The sequence below is a fragment of the Leucoraja erinacea genome, chromosome 14 (assembly GCF_028641065.1).
Source record: "Leucoraja erinacea ecotype New England chromosome 14, Leri_hhj_1, whole genome shotgun sequence".
Taxonomy (NCBI): Eukaryota; Metazoa; Chordata; class Chondrichthyes; order Rajiformes; family Rajidae; genus Leucoraja; species Leucoraja erinaceus.
Genome location: NC_073390.1, coordinates 25181876 through 25195195, shown reverse-complemented (window position 1 = coordinate 25195195; position 13320 = coordinate 25181876). Strand labels below are relative to the sequence as shown.

General features: G+C 55.1%; 1 protein-coding gene across 3 annotated transcripts in view; it reads right to left on the bottom strand.

The window, feature by feature from the left end:
• Positions 1-768: 768 nt before the first annotated feature.
• Positions 769-13320, bottom strand: part of p3h2 (prolyl 3-hydroxylase 2) — a 42699-nt gene continuing 30147 nt past the window's right edge. For 2 of the 3 annotated variants that reach the window (XM_055645871.1, XM_055645873.1), the window contains exons 4-15: positions 11025-11156; positions 10420-10559; positions 9693-9782; positions 8215-8267; positions 7492-7584; positions 6944-7073; positions 6031-6126; positions 5533-5683; positions 4833-4953; positions 3201-3276; positions 2765-2905; positions 769-1748 (exon numbers count right to left, since the gene is read on the bottom strand). In XM_055645871.1, the coding sequence (XP_055501846.1) occupies positions 1656-1748; positions 2765-2905; positions 3201-3276; positions 4833-4953; positions 5533-5683; positions 6031-6126; positions 6944-7073; positions 7492-7584; positions 8215-8267; positions 9693-9782; positions 10420-10559; positions 11025-11156 (1316 nt within the window). In that variant the 3' untranslated portion in view covers positions 769-1655. The remainder of the gene's footprint in view (positions 1749-2764; positions 2906-3200; positions 3277-4832; positions 4954-5532; positions 5684-6030; positions 6127-6943; positions 7074-7491; positions 7585-8214; positions 8268-9692; positions 9783-10419; positions 10560-11024; positions 11157-13320) is intronic. The other variant, XM_055645872.1, reaches the window with a different exon arrangement.

Sequence of the window (13320 nt, the reverse complement as noted above, 5' to 3'; positions counted from 1 at the left end):
CAACCTGTGTATCTTTGTCACCATGTGTTGGATTTGATGCACTTTAGAGCGCTTCTTGTATAAAGTTCCACCGCAACTCTTATTTTTCTTTTGCAGTATTAAGCATTCAATTAAAGATTTCTCAAGATACTGGTGACTGTGTCATTTCAGTTTTTATGTCCAGAAGACAGAACAGTTCACAGCAAAACCTCCATTCGTGATCAGATGCTGTAATCGTGCTCCCTCACCGCTGAATGCTGCCTTTATGTTGCAGCTGTACACACCATCGCGGTGTGGAGGTGAACTGAACCATCCATCCATCCTTAAGGACTCCCAATACAGAAAGGGGTAAACCACCCTCCCTCCCCAACTGTCTCTAACCCCCACTGCACCCGTACAACCATGGGGTGCAGCTGATCTGAGACCTGTCTAAGCCAGGCCAGGCTGGATCATTAGTAGTTGAAATAGGGGTGAATAAATATTTAAGGAACAGAACGTTGTGGGAAAAAGGTGCAGGGGTGGAGTCGTGGCCAGCATAGATCAGCCATGATTGAATTAAGCAGCGAGGCAGGCTCTCAGCCCCGAGGACTCCTTGCCCGGTTACATTCTCTGCGTTTGGAACCCATCCATCTCCTTGTCAGCGCCGTGGAAACAGGAATGTCATAAGCTGTTTATTGCACAACTGAGGTCTTCACAGGCAGCTGAACTCTTATTGACAAAATCAAGTGTCTCACCTTTCATTAAAAAAAATTGCATTGTCAAATAGAAAAAAAAATAGAATAATTCATGGACGAAACACGTTTCACAAAGATAATAAAATTTAATAGTATCTATAAAATAATCATTTTATAAATAACGATTTTTAACCACAATATTATAGTTTCCTGTGCAGCATGTAAACACAAAGCACCCGCAGTAAATCAAACCACAAGTTTTGAACACACCGAAATAATACACCCGATATTTGAACAGTGAAGCCCCTGTCCAGGACATCAGTGCAGAAACAGAAAGTTCAGCTGTACAGTTCACTTCACACAGGTGGGCACCACCACATGAGGACTGATAAACACACAATGACCCAAGTGAAGCTCCCTCTGTACCGTCCTAACATACTCTCGGGGTCAAACACAGAGCGACGCTCCCTCCACTGTTCCATCACACATTCCAAGGGTCAGACACACAGTGAAACTCCCGCCGCACAGACCCATCACACACTCCTGGCACAGTTTGGTTAGTGACGGAGAGTAGCTCTAGGCAGCTGTGTGTGTCCAGTGGGGACGGCTCTCTGGAGCTGCGGGAGTGGGTAAGATGCCGCCATCTACCGTTGGTGGGGCAATGGAGAGGGATCCTTCAACCAGGCTCAGCAGGCAGCAGGCCCACCTTAGGACCGACCCCAGACTAGGCCCAGATCCACAAAGACCCGGCCGACCACAGACCCAAGCATACCCGGGAACCAGGCCTATCCGGGGACCTGGCCTACCAAAGGCCCAGGCCTTCCCGGGGACCAGGCCTATACAAGGCCCAACCTCCAGTGGGAGACAGCCGGTGCGGTTCAACTGGAAGACAATAACTGTTAGTAAAAATCTGTGAACAAATTAAATTAGCATTTATAGAGCACATTAGAACATTCTATGGGGTTGCTGGGAATTTAAATAAATACATTATAGACTGAAGATTCACAGTTCGTCCCGTGGGTTTACTTCAACTCTGCCGTCCAGTTGCTGCTGAAGTGAAATCAGCTCCATCGCCTCGTCCGCCTTTATCCGTTCCTGCAGCAAAACAGAGCCACAGTCACCCAGCACCGACACAGGCCATTAACGCCCAACCCCTTCACACTGACCAAGGTGACCCATCTACACGTCCCACATGCCCGCGTTTGGCCCATATCCCTCTAAAGCTGTCCTATCCATGTACCTGTTGAGATGTCTTTTAAATGTTGCATTCTATGACCCTCCTCCCCCGTCACCACTTCTCTCCCTTCCATCCTCCTCCAACGCCCTCCTCTCCCCCCGCACTCCTCCCATCCCTTCCTCCCTTAATCCCTTCCTGTGGATAGGGTGAACTGTTTTAAATACCTGAAAGTCCACATCTCCGAGGATATGACATGGGCATCACACGCCTCAGCACTCAGTGAGTAAGGCAAGGCAGCACCTCAGGCAATTGAGGAAATTCAGAGTGTCTCCGAGGATCCTCCAGTGCTTCTACGCAGCGGCGGTGGAAAGCATCTTGTCCGGGAACATTACCATCTGGTTTGGGAATTGCTCTTCCAAGGACAAGAAGGCTCTGCAGAGAGTAGTGCGTTCGGCCGAACGCACTATGGGAACTTCACTTGCCCCCCTGCAGGAACTATACATCAGGAGGTGCAACTCCAGAGCCAACAATATCATGAGAGACCCCTTCCACCCCTGCAACGGACTGTTCCAGCTGCTACGGTCAGGCAAACGCCTCCGTTGCCATGCGGTGAGAACGGAGAGGTTGAGAAGGAGTTTCTTCCCAGAGGCCATTCGGACTGTAAATGCCTATCTCACCAGGGACTAACTCTACTGAACGTTTTTCCTTCCATTATTTATTATGTCAAAGAATATGTGTGTTATGATTGTGTTTATAGTTTGTTTGGTTGTTTGTCTTTTGCACAAAGTCCGCGAGCATTGCCACTTTTCATTTCACTGCACATCTCGTATGTGTATGTGACGAATAAACTTGACTTGACTTGACTTCAATCTCCTCTCCCCAACCCCCGCACTCCTCCCCTCCCTCCTCTTCCCTCCCTCCATGAGGGCCTCACCTGCTCTCGGAAGTGTGGGTCGAGGGTGAACCACAGTGCAACGGCACAGCGCTGCCCGCGGGTCACGGCCATCACCCCATGGGGGTTCTCCCCTCCCGACGAGAAGCCCACCATCCGGCCGCAGCGAGGTTTCACCGCCGCCTGGGGGAAAGAGTTGGTCCCGAAGGATTGGGGTTTAGAGTTAGACTGGGGGGAGAGGGAGTGCAGCAGACAATCCGGGGGAGGAGGGGGGAGTCGGATCAGGTTGGAGGGGGCGAGGTGTTTAGGGGGAATTGTAAGGGGTGGGTCGGAATGAGGGGTGGGGTTCGTGTTGAGGTGATGGGGAGTGGGTTGATCAGGTCGGGGGGGGGGGGGGGGGGGGGGGAATCGTTTTTATCCGGTGGAGATTCAGATCAGAGCGGCGGTTTGGATCGGGGGGGGGGATCTCACAACTCACTGTGACAGTCTTGGCGTCGGGCTCCGTGAAAATAAACTCCCCGCCGTCAAAATCACCGTTCAGGTAGAGAATGGCGCTGCGGGAGACACACAGTTATTCAGGGGCCGGGGTAGTGATGGGGGGTTGTGTGGGGAGGGGTGGTTAGTGAGGGGGTGGTGGGGGTGAGTGAGGGTGATTGCTCCCTGAGCCACGTGCGAGTTAGCAGAGGATCAAGAAGGTTAATGTGGTAAGAGTTGAATGTGTGGCTCAAAGATTGGCGTGGGAGAAGTGGATTTGAATTTCCTGCACATTGGCACCAGTATTGGGGAAGGTGGGATATGTTCTGATAGCACAGACGCCACTGGAATCCGGCTGGGAGCAGTGTCCTGACAAACCATATAACCAGTGCCATAGATGGGGCTTTATACTAAATAGTGAGGTAGTGGGATCATCAAATTGGAAATGCATGGCTGAAGTTAAAGGGAAAGAGAGCGCGGGAGAGGTTACCAAAGTTTCCAAATTAAGAAATGGGGCAGAAAGCTTAGAAAGGGATGAGTCTAACGTCAGACAAAATGAGGACCAGTGAGAAGAGGGGTGGTGAATACTGAACGAAAGGTGTTATATTTGAATGCACTCAGTATAGGATACAAAGGTGGATGAGCTTAGAGTGAGGTTAGAAATCAGTAGGTACGATGTTGAGGGCACCAGGGAGACGTGGCTGAAGAAGAATCGGAGCTGGGAGTTGAATACTCAAGGTTATACGATTATCAAAAAGACAGACAAGTGGGCAGAGAGCAAATAAAATTTGCAAGGGGTGACAGGATCAGAAGATGCTGAATCCTTGTTGGTGGAGCTAAGAAACTGCAAGGGTAAACATACCCTGATGGGAGTTATTTATAGGCCTCCGATCAGTAGCCAGGTTATAGGGTACAAATTACATCAGGAGATACAATCGGCATGTAAGAAAGGCAATATTACAGTGATCATGTGGGATTTCAATACGCAGGTAGACTGATTAAATCAGGTTGGTGCTGGGTCCCAAGAGAGAGAATTTGTAAAATGCCTACGAGATGGCATTTATTTCAAGAGAGCTGGAATAGCAAAGCAGAGGTGTAATATGGGCAATGGTCAGACTGCATTTAGAGTATTGTGAGCAGTTTTGGGCCCCATATCTGAGGAGCGATGTGCTGACGTTGGAGAGGTTCCAGAGGAGATTTACGAGAATGATCCCAGGAATTAATGGGTTAACATGTGATGAATGTTTGACGTCATTGGGCCTGCACTCGCTGGAGTTTAGAAGGATGAGGGGGCACCTCATTGAAACTTACCAGATAGAGTCGACATGGAGAGGATGTTTCCACTTGTGGGAGAGTCTAGGAAAGGAGGGCATAGCCTCAGAATAAAAGAACGTATCTTCAGAAAGATGAGCAGGACTTATACAGAGGGTGATGAATCTGTGGAATTCATTGCCACAGACGGCTGTGGGGGCTGTCATTGGGTATTTTTAAGGCACAGATTGACAGATTCTTGATTATTATCGGTGTCAGGGGTTATGGGGAGAAGGCAGGAGAATGGGTTTGAGAAGGAAAGATAGATCAGCCATGATTGAAGATGGGGTAGATGCAATGGGCCGAATGGCCTGTGCTGTGGTACCTGTAGTCACGGTGGGTGTAAGCAGGCGGCTCCTTCCAGCACACCTGGGCATCAGGGTCCAGTAGGCAGTTGTCGGCATGGATCGGGTGGCTCAGATCATTACGATTATCCTGCTGACCTGCTAGTCACAGGGAAGGGGCTGTGAGGGTGGGGAGTAACGGCACCAGCTGTGACCCCCTCCCCCACAGCACCCTCCCCACCACAGCCCCCTCCCCCACACAGCCCCCTCCCCCACCACAGCCCCCCCTCTCCCCCACAGCCCCCCTCCACCACAGCCCCCTCCCCCACAGCCCCCTCCCCCCCACAGCCCCCTCCCCACCACAGCCCCCCTCCCCCCCACAGCCCCCCCCTCCCCACCACAGCCCCCTCTCCCCCACAGCCCCCCCTCCCCCACAGCCCCCTCCCCCCAGCCCAGCCCCCCCCCACAGCCCACAGCCCCCTCCCCCCCACAACACCCCTCCCCGCCACAGCCCCCTCCATCCACAGCCCCCCTCCCCCACCCACAGCCCCCTCCCCCACAGCCCCCTCCACCACAGCCCCCTCCCCCCCCCACAGCCCCCATCCCCACCACAGCCCCCCCCCCCCCCCGCAGCCCCCTCCCCACCACAGCCCCCTCCATCCACAGACCCCTCCCCCACAGCCCCCTCCATCCACAGGCCCCTCCCCGCCACAACACCCCTCGCTCCCCCCTGCGACTCACCTTCGATGGCAGTGCGACACACCAGGTGTGTGTAAGAGAAGTAGAGGGTGGAGTTGAGCATGAAGTAGGCCTGGATGATGGCCCGAGCCCTCTCGCTCGCCTCGTAGAACAGCGTCGCCCCCCGCAGCGAGATACGCCCCTCAACCCCGTACTGGAGAGAGACGGGGGCATTAATGAGGAATGTGGGGTAACCTGCCTCCCTCCATGCCCCCTTTCCATCTGCCCACTTCCCCCACCCCCCCCCCCCCCCCCCAGGGCTATGGGTCTGATTTCCCCCCCCCCCACACCACTCACCATGAGTGCTCTGTAAACGGCGTTGTGGGACCTGCCCCCCTCCCTTTGTCCCATTCCCCCTCGCCCTTCCCCAACCCCCCCGGGCAGTAGTTCTAACTCCCCACTCTGCTCACCATCAAGGCTTTGCAAACACTAGTGTGCGACCTGCCCTCTCCCCCTCTCCCCAGCGGTGGGTCTAACCCCCCCCCCCCCCACACCGCCCACCGTCAGGGCTCTGTAAACGGTAGCTCCCTCGAAGCGCTCGTTGGGTGTGTGAGGCGACATCTTGCCCCGATACCCGTCGCCCGCCGTGGTGATGCTCTGTGGAGGCAGAGATAGTGAGGGGGGTGTTAGCGATCACACGCGACCCCCATCTGCAGAGCAGGTGGGCCGAGGAATGGGCCGACCAATGCAATTTAATGCAGGTACATGTAAGGTGTGGTATTTGGAACATTGACAGTGAACGGCAGGGCCCTGGAGAGTGTCGAAGAACAGAGGGATCCAGGAGTTCAGGCGCATAGTCTCCTGAAAGTGGATCACGGGCAGATAGGGTGGAAAAAGTAAGTTATTCCCTTTATCCTGTATCTGTTCACTGCGGACAGCTCGATTGTAATCATGTGTAGTCTTTTTGCTGATTGCATAGCTCGCAACAAAAAAGCTTTTCATTGTACCTTGGTACACATGACAATAAACTGGACTGAACTCAAAACAATAAGGCTTTCGGCCTTCATCAGTCAGGGCATTGACCATAGAAGTTGGAACGTTATGTTCACCGTTATATATGATCGGTGATGCCACATTTGGAATATTGTGCTCAGTTTTGGTCACCCTGCTACAGGAAGGATGCTGTTAAGCTGGAAAAAGCGCAGAGAAGATTTACGAGGATGTTGCCAGGACTCGAGGGCTTGAGCTATAGGGAGTGGATGGGCAGGCTGGGATTTTATTCCTTGGAGCGCAGGAGGATGAGGGGTGATCTTATAAAGGTGTATATAAATAGTAGGGGAATCGACATGACGGGGGTGAGGTTGGGGGGGAGGGGGAGCGGGGGTGGTTGGAGGGGAGGGGAGGGGTGCGGAGTGAAGAGTTTGGGGGGGGGCCTTGAGGGGGTTAGGGGTGAGGTGAGGGGGGGGAGACTCACGTTGGCCACGAGGAAGAGCTGCTGACACTCGATGGGGGTGATGACGTGGTCCATTAACACCCTCTGGCTGCCGTTCATCTGCCGCGAGTCGCTCACCACCCTCGCCCCACTGTAGGGCACCGCGCCCCCTGTGTGCGGGGGGGAGAGACTGTCAGTGGGTATGGGAACCCCCCCACCTTTGCATTCCACCCCTACCACACCAAGCCCCCCCCACCCCCCCCCTCTCCTGGGCACCCTGTGGGGTTTAGGGGGCGTGTGTATCTGCGCGGATGGGGCACCAGCCCTTACCCCCCCAACCCCCCCCCCCCCCCCCCCCCCCCCCGGACCCCCAGCCATGAGGAGAGGCGTTCAGTAGACCTGCCCACCCAGACCACCCCCACCCGCAGACCTGATCAGACCCAGCCCCCCCGGCCAGAGTGGACACTGCCATCCCCTGGCCAGAGTGGACATCAGCCCCCCCAAGGGGGCCAGAGAGAAAACACAGACCCTCCCCCTCCCCCACAGCCAGTGGTCACCCGGACCCCCGCCAGCCGCCGCTGCCCCACCTTTCCCGCTGCTCGGGCTCGCTCGCTCTCTCCGCCCGTTTCCGCTGCATCACCGGCATCACTGGGGCTCTCAGGGTCTCCACCCCCGTCGTCCGCCTGGGTCAGAGGGCAGGGAGCAGGGATCAGTGGCTGAAACCCCCTCCCCACACAGCATCACCCCCCCCCCCACCCCACACTCTCACTGATCCCTCAACCCACCCTTATCACTCATCCCCAACAACCTTAATCCCCCACCCCACCGCAGCCCCTCACCCCAGTCTGATCCCTGATCACTGTCTGACCCCTCATCCAGTCTGACCCCTCACCCCAATCTGACCCCTCACCTCAGTCTGACCCCTCACCCCAGTCTGATCCCTGATCGCAGTCTGACCCCTCATCGCAGTCTGACCCCTCACCCCAGTCTGACCCCTCACCCCACTCTGACCCCTCACCCCACTCTGACCCCTCACCCCCCACCTGACCCCTCACCCCACGTCTCAAACCCCCCACAACCCTCCCCCCCACTACTCAAACCCCATTTCACCCCCCATTTGCCCCCCCATCTGGGAGGGAGTGACACGGAGCCCCAGCCTCGGTCGGTGCAACACGGGGTCGGTGCAGCGTGGGGTCGGTGCAGCGTGGGGTCGGTGCAGCGTGGGGTCGGTGCAACACGGGGTCGGTGCAGCGTGGGGTCGGTGCGGAGCGGGGTGAATCAATACTGGGGGCGGTGGCGGCTTTCTCTCCCACCTGCCGGAAATCTCCAGCTCCTCTTCCAGCTCCCCGGACACGGTCCAGCTAACCTGCAGACAAACAAACTCCGTTCAGACCTGTTCACCAGGGACGGTCCTCACACTTCCACCACTCAAACACAACACAACATTGTAAGCACACAGCAGCCACAGATCGACACAAAGTGTTGAAGTAACTCAACCGGTCAGGCAGCATCTCTGGACAACGTGAAAACAGTCGGGCAGGAGCCATCAGGTTCAGGAACAGCCACTTACCTACAACCATCAGGCACTTGAACCTGCTCAACCCTAACCCTTACCCAAGGAAAAACTACAGACCACCTCATGCACTACCGGGGACTTGTTTTCTAATTGTGTTTTTGCACTAATGTCTTGATATTGTTGCCATTTTTTTCATTTTCCCCGCATAGAATATCCCGTGTGGTTTATGTATGATGGGTTTGGTGGTTCCCTGAGTCTCTGCAGCCATAACAGTTTCCCTGCCTTGGTCCCGGAATTCACGAGAGATTGTGTTTGGAAGGAACTGTAGATGCTGGTTTATACCGAAGATAGACACAAAATGCTGGAGTAACTCAGCAGGTCAGGCAGCATTTCTGGAGAAAAGGACCAGGTGACGTTTCGGGTTAGAACTCTTCTTCGGACTCAGGCTTGGGTAGAGTGGATGTGGAGAGGATGTTTCCACTAGTGGGAGAGTCTAGGGGGCATAGCCTCAGAATTAAAGGACGTTCTTTTAGGAAGGAGATAATGAAGAATTTATTTCGTCAGAGGGTGGTGAATCTGTGGAATTCTTTGACCAGAAGGCTGTGGAGGCAAAGTCAGTGGATATTTTTAAGGCAGAGATAGATAGATTCTTGATTAGAACGGGTGTCAGAGGAGGTAGGTAGAAGGCGGGCGAATGGGGCTAGGAGGGAGAGATGGATCAGCCATGATTGAATAGCGGGGTAGACGATGTGTCAGATGGCCTAATTCAGCTCCTATCACATTCACACCACAGACTGGGCTGTCTCTGCCCCGCAGTCCCAGGCACGGCCACGGGGTGGCAGCGGTGCCCCCTGCAGTCCTGGGCACAGCCACAGGGTGGCAGCGGAAGCCCACGGCCGGAGACATAACTCGGGGGCTGCGGGAAGTGCCGTCGGGTCGGGCAGCTTCTGTGTGGAGATGGGTCGGTGATTGGGATCAGCGTCCCCTGTCTGTACCCCGACCTGCCCGGTGTTCTGCCGTGTGACACCAGACTGTGGGCAGAGACCCGGGGAGAGGAATCCATTGACCACTCCATGGCCCCCTACTGACCCCTCCATGACCCCCTATCCACCACTAATCCAATCCCCCTACCACAGAACCCTCCACTACCATCCCCACCCACTGCCCTCCCCCCACCGGCCGTCCACCCCATCCATCACTGCCCCTCTCTCCCCCAACACCCACCCTCCCTCCTCTGCTGTCACCCCCCTCCCCCCCGGAGGGGTGCCCACCTACCGGGTCGATGTAGGCAAAGCCTTGTTCGGTGCTGGCTGCCTGGAGTACCTCCTTCTCCAGCCGGTACCTCTCCATGTAGTCCAGTATATCCTGGAGGGAGAATACACCGTCACTCGTGACTCAGCAGGACCACACAGCTGTGGGCCACATCTGTCTCCATACACCTGTGGGCCACGTCTGGACAGCTGGTCCCATACAGCTGTGGGCCACATCTGGGCAGCTGCCCCCCACAGGCAGACGTGGCCCACAGCTGGAGAGTGGACTGAACCTTGAGGGGAGGGGTGGGGGTGAGATTGAGAGGGGGGTGAGCGGGAAGCATTGGGGGACCTGGAGCCGGGGAGAGAGGTAGGACAGGGTCACTGGGAGCAGGCAGCTATTCCTGGGTCAGTACATGGCCTGCAGAGGGGCAGCACAGTGGTGCATTGGTACAGTTGCTGCCTTACAGTGCCAGGGACCTAGGTTTGGCCCTGACCACGGCTACTGTTGTATGGAGTTTGTACGTTCATCGTGTGATCGTGTGGGTTTCCCCCGGGTGCTCTGGTTTCCTCCCTCCCTCCAAGGACGTACAGGTTTGTAGGTAATTTGGCTTCAGTTAATATTGGCATTGGGGAGTGTGCTGCCTGCTGGGGTCCTGGGGGTGAGGTGGGGGTGAGGGGAACTGTCCCGTCGCCACCTGAGGGCAGGGCGGTGCGGTAGGGTTTGCATGGGGGAGGGGAGTGTGACTGACCTGCCGCGGCCCTGGGGTTGGCTCGCCTCTGGCCCTCAGCTCCAGCCGGTAATACGCGGTGTTGTCCAACATGTCAGGGTCTCCAGGACGCAGCAGCAGGTAGGACGTGCTGGCAGCCAGAGCCCCCCCATAGTCACCCACTGCAGGGAGGGAGAGAGAGGGGGTCAGTGGCCCCGGGTCCCAACACCCCCCCCCCCCCCCCCACCCCTGGTCTCCACCCCCCCCCCACCTAGAGCCCCTATTGTAGTCATCCATAGGGAGGGGGCTCTCAAGAGAGAGGGGTCAGTGTGTGGCCCTGGACCCCCTATTTCCCTCCCCTGGCCGCCTGCTCTCCCAAACCCCACCCCCCCCCCAACCTCCAGGGATCGCGCATAGTTGGCGGGGGAGGGGCATCAGTTTGTGGTCCTGAACTGCCCCACCGGCCCCCAGCCCACTCCCATCACCCTTCCCCTCCCCTCTCTCCCTCCCCGCATCCCCACCTATCCCCCCCCTCACATTCCCTCGCTCCCCTTCCCTCCTTCCCACCCCTCATTCCTTTCCCGTCCCACCCACCCACCCTTGCTCCCCCCCCTCTCCCACCCTCGCTCCCCCCCGGGGACACTCACCCCTGTAGTAGGAGTACTGCAGGAAGTCATGGTGCAGGGGCAGGTAGTTGTGGATGGGCGAGAGGCGGCCAGCGCGGGTGGACAGCTGCCGCACACAGTCGTGTTCACACAGCAGCACCTGCAGGTAGTGACCTGAGGGCACACATCGTCACACACAGTCCTGTCGCAGAGTCTATTATACAGACCCACCAACCCTCCCCTCACCCTCCCACACACAGTCTTGTTCACACAGCTGCACCTGGACATAGTGGGCAGGGGGTTTCAGGGCAGGACACACACACACGCACGCACGCATGCACACACGCACACACACACACACACATGCACGCACGCACGCACACACGCTCACACGCTCACACACACACACACACACACTGACCTTCCAGCTCCCATCCATACTAACCACACTCCTGCGTCACCAACAACTCCCTCACGAACACCCCCACCCCTCTTCCCACTCCTCCACCCAATGCTCCCCATCCATCACCATCTATAAACTCATGCCCACCTCACCCCTCCCTTACACCCACCCCCTGGCCTCATTCACCTTCTCCCATCCTCACCACCATCCAGCTTTGGTCAGCCTGATGGGACAGAGCTATACATCTGGAAACAGGCCCTTCAGCCTACCTTGTCGATGCTGACCAAGTTGACATATTGGTCCCTTTGTTTGCATTTGGCCCACATTCCCCTAAACACTTACTGTGAATACATCTGTCCAAATATATTTTAAAAGTTGTACTTGCATCCATTTCTACAGCTTTCTCTGGCAGCTTATTCCAAATATGGACGACCCTCTGAGTGAAAAAGTTGCCCCTGAGGTCTCTTTTATATCTCTCCCCTCTCATCTTAAGCCTGTGCCCTCTAGTTTAAGAATCCTCTACCCTGGGAGAAAAAAGACTGTGAGCATTCACTACATCCATGCCACTCATGATCGTGTATACCTCAATAAGGTCACCCCTCATCCTCCTACTCTCTAAAGGCAAATCTGCCTGTCCAAACTCTCCCTTTAACTCAAGCCCCCAAGCCCAGGTAATTTCCTGGTGAATCTTTTGTTCACCATTTCCAATTCAATGATATCCTTCCTATAGCTGGGCAGGAGAACCACACACAATGTGGTCTCACCAACGACATGTACAGCTGCAACATGACAAATAAATTGAATCTTGAATCTTGAATCTTGAATCTTGATGTCCCACCTATCTCTGGAATAAATCAGTTTTATATCAATGCCCTTCCCAATGAAGGCCAGAGTGCCAAACGCCTTCTTCACTACCTTATCCACCTGACTCGCCACTTCCATACAACTGTTCACTCTGTTCACCAACACTCTCCAGGACTCTACCACTTACAGTGTAAGTCTTGCCCTGGTCTGAGTAATGAAGAACAGTGGGGCCTTGGAGTACATCCATAAATATTTGAAGATGGCAATGCAGGTATATGATGTGCATGACCCAAGACCAGTGGTGTGCTGCAGAGATCGGAATTTACCGGTCTGTATTTAAAGCAAGGACTTGTATGAGATCATAGGTGGCATGATGAGTAAGTGTGCAGTTGACAACATAACATTCTTCGCTGCCCAGCCCCCCACCTGTTGTCTCAGGTCAACTGGGAAGATGGGCAAGGGAGTGGCAGATGGGGTTTAATTCAGACATGTGAGAAGTAGGGGAGTTATGGGAAGTGAAGGCAGGGCAGGACAACAAAGTGACACAAACCACCTCCCCAAGCCAACAACGGCCCAAAGAGGTCATTTGTGGCTGCCCCTGATTGATCCTGGGCTTTTCTCACCTCCGACCCTTCACCTCCCCACCCCCTATTTTAAGACGGAAGAGGATCCTACCTGAAATATCACCCATCGTTTTTCTCCAGAGATGCTGCCTGACCCACTGAGTTACTCTGCACTTTGTGTCTATCTCTGGAATAAATCAGCATCTGCAGTTCTTTGGTTCTGCAGTCTGGGGTGTGTAGCAAAACAGAGTAACTAGGGGTAAAAACATCATTCCCTGAAAATATCAACGCAGGTGGACAGGATGATGAAGGTTTATTCTGGGCTTCATTAACGAGGCACTGAGTACAGGAGTTGGGATGTCCTTGTTACAACCGTACAAGTAGATGGTGAGACCACACTTGGATATGTTCTGGTCACCCAGCTACAGGAAGGATGGCATTAATCTAGTTAGATGAAAGAAAATTCTCAAAGATGCAACTGAGATTGGAGGGCTTGAGTTATAGGAGAGACACGATGGGGCTTGGACTTGAAGAAGGGTCCAACCCAAACCGTCATCTGTCCATTCCC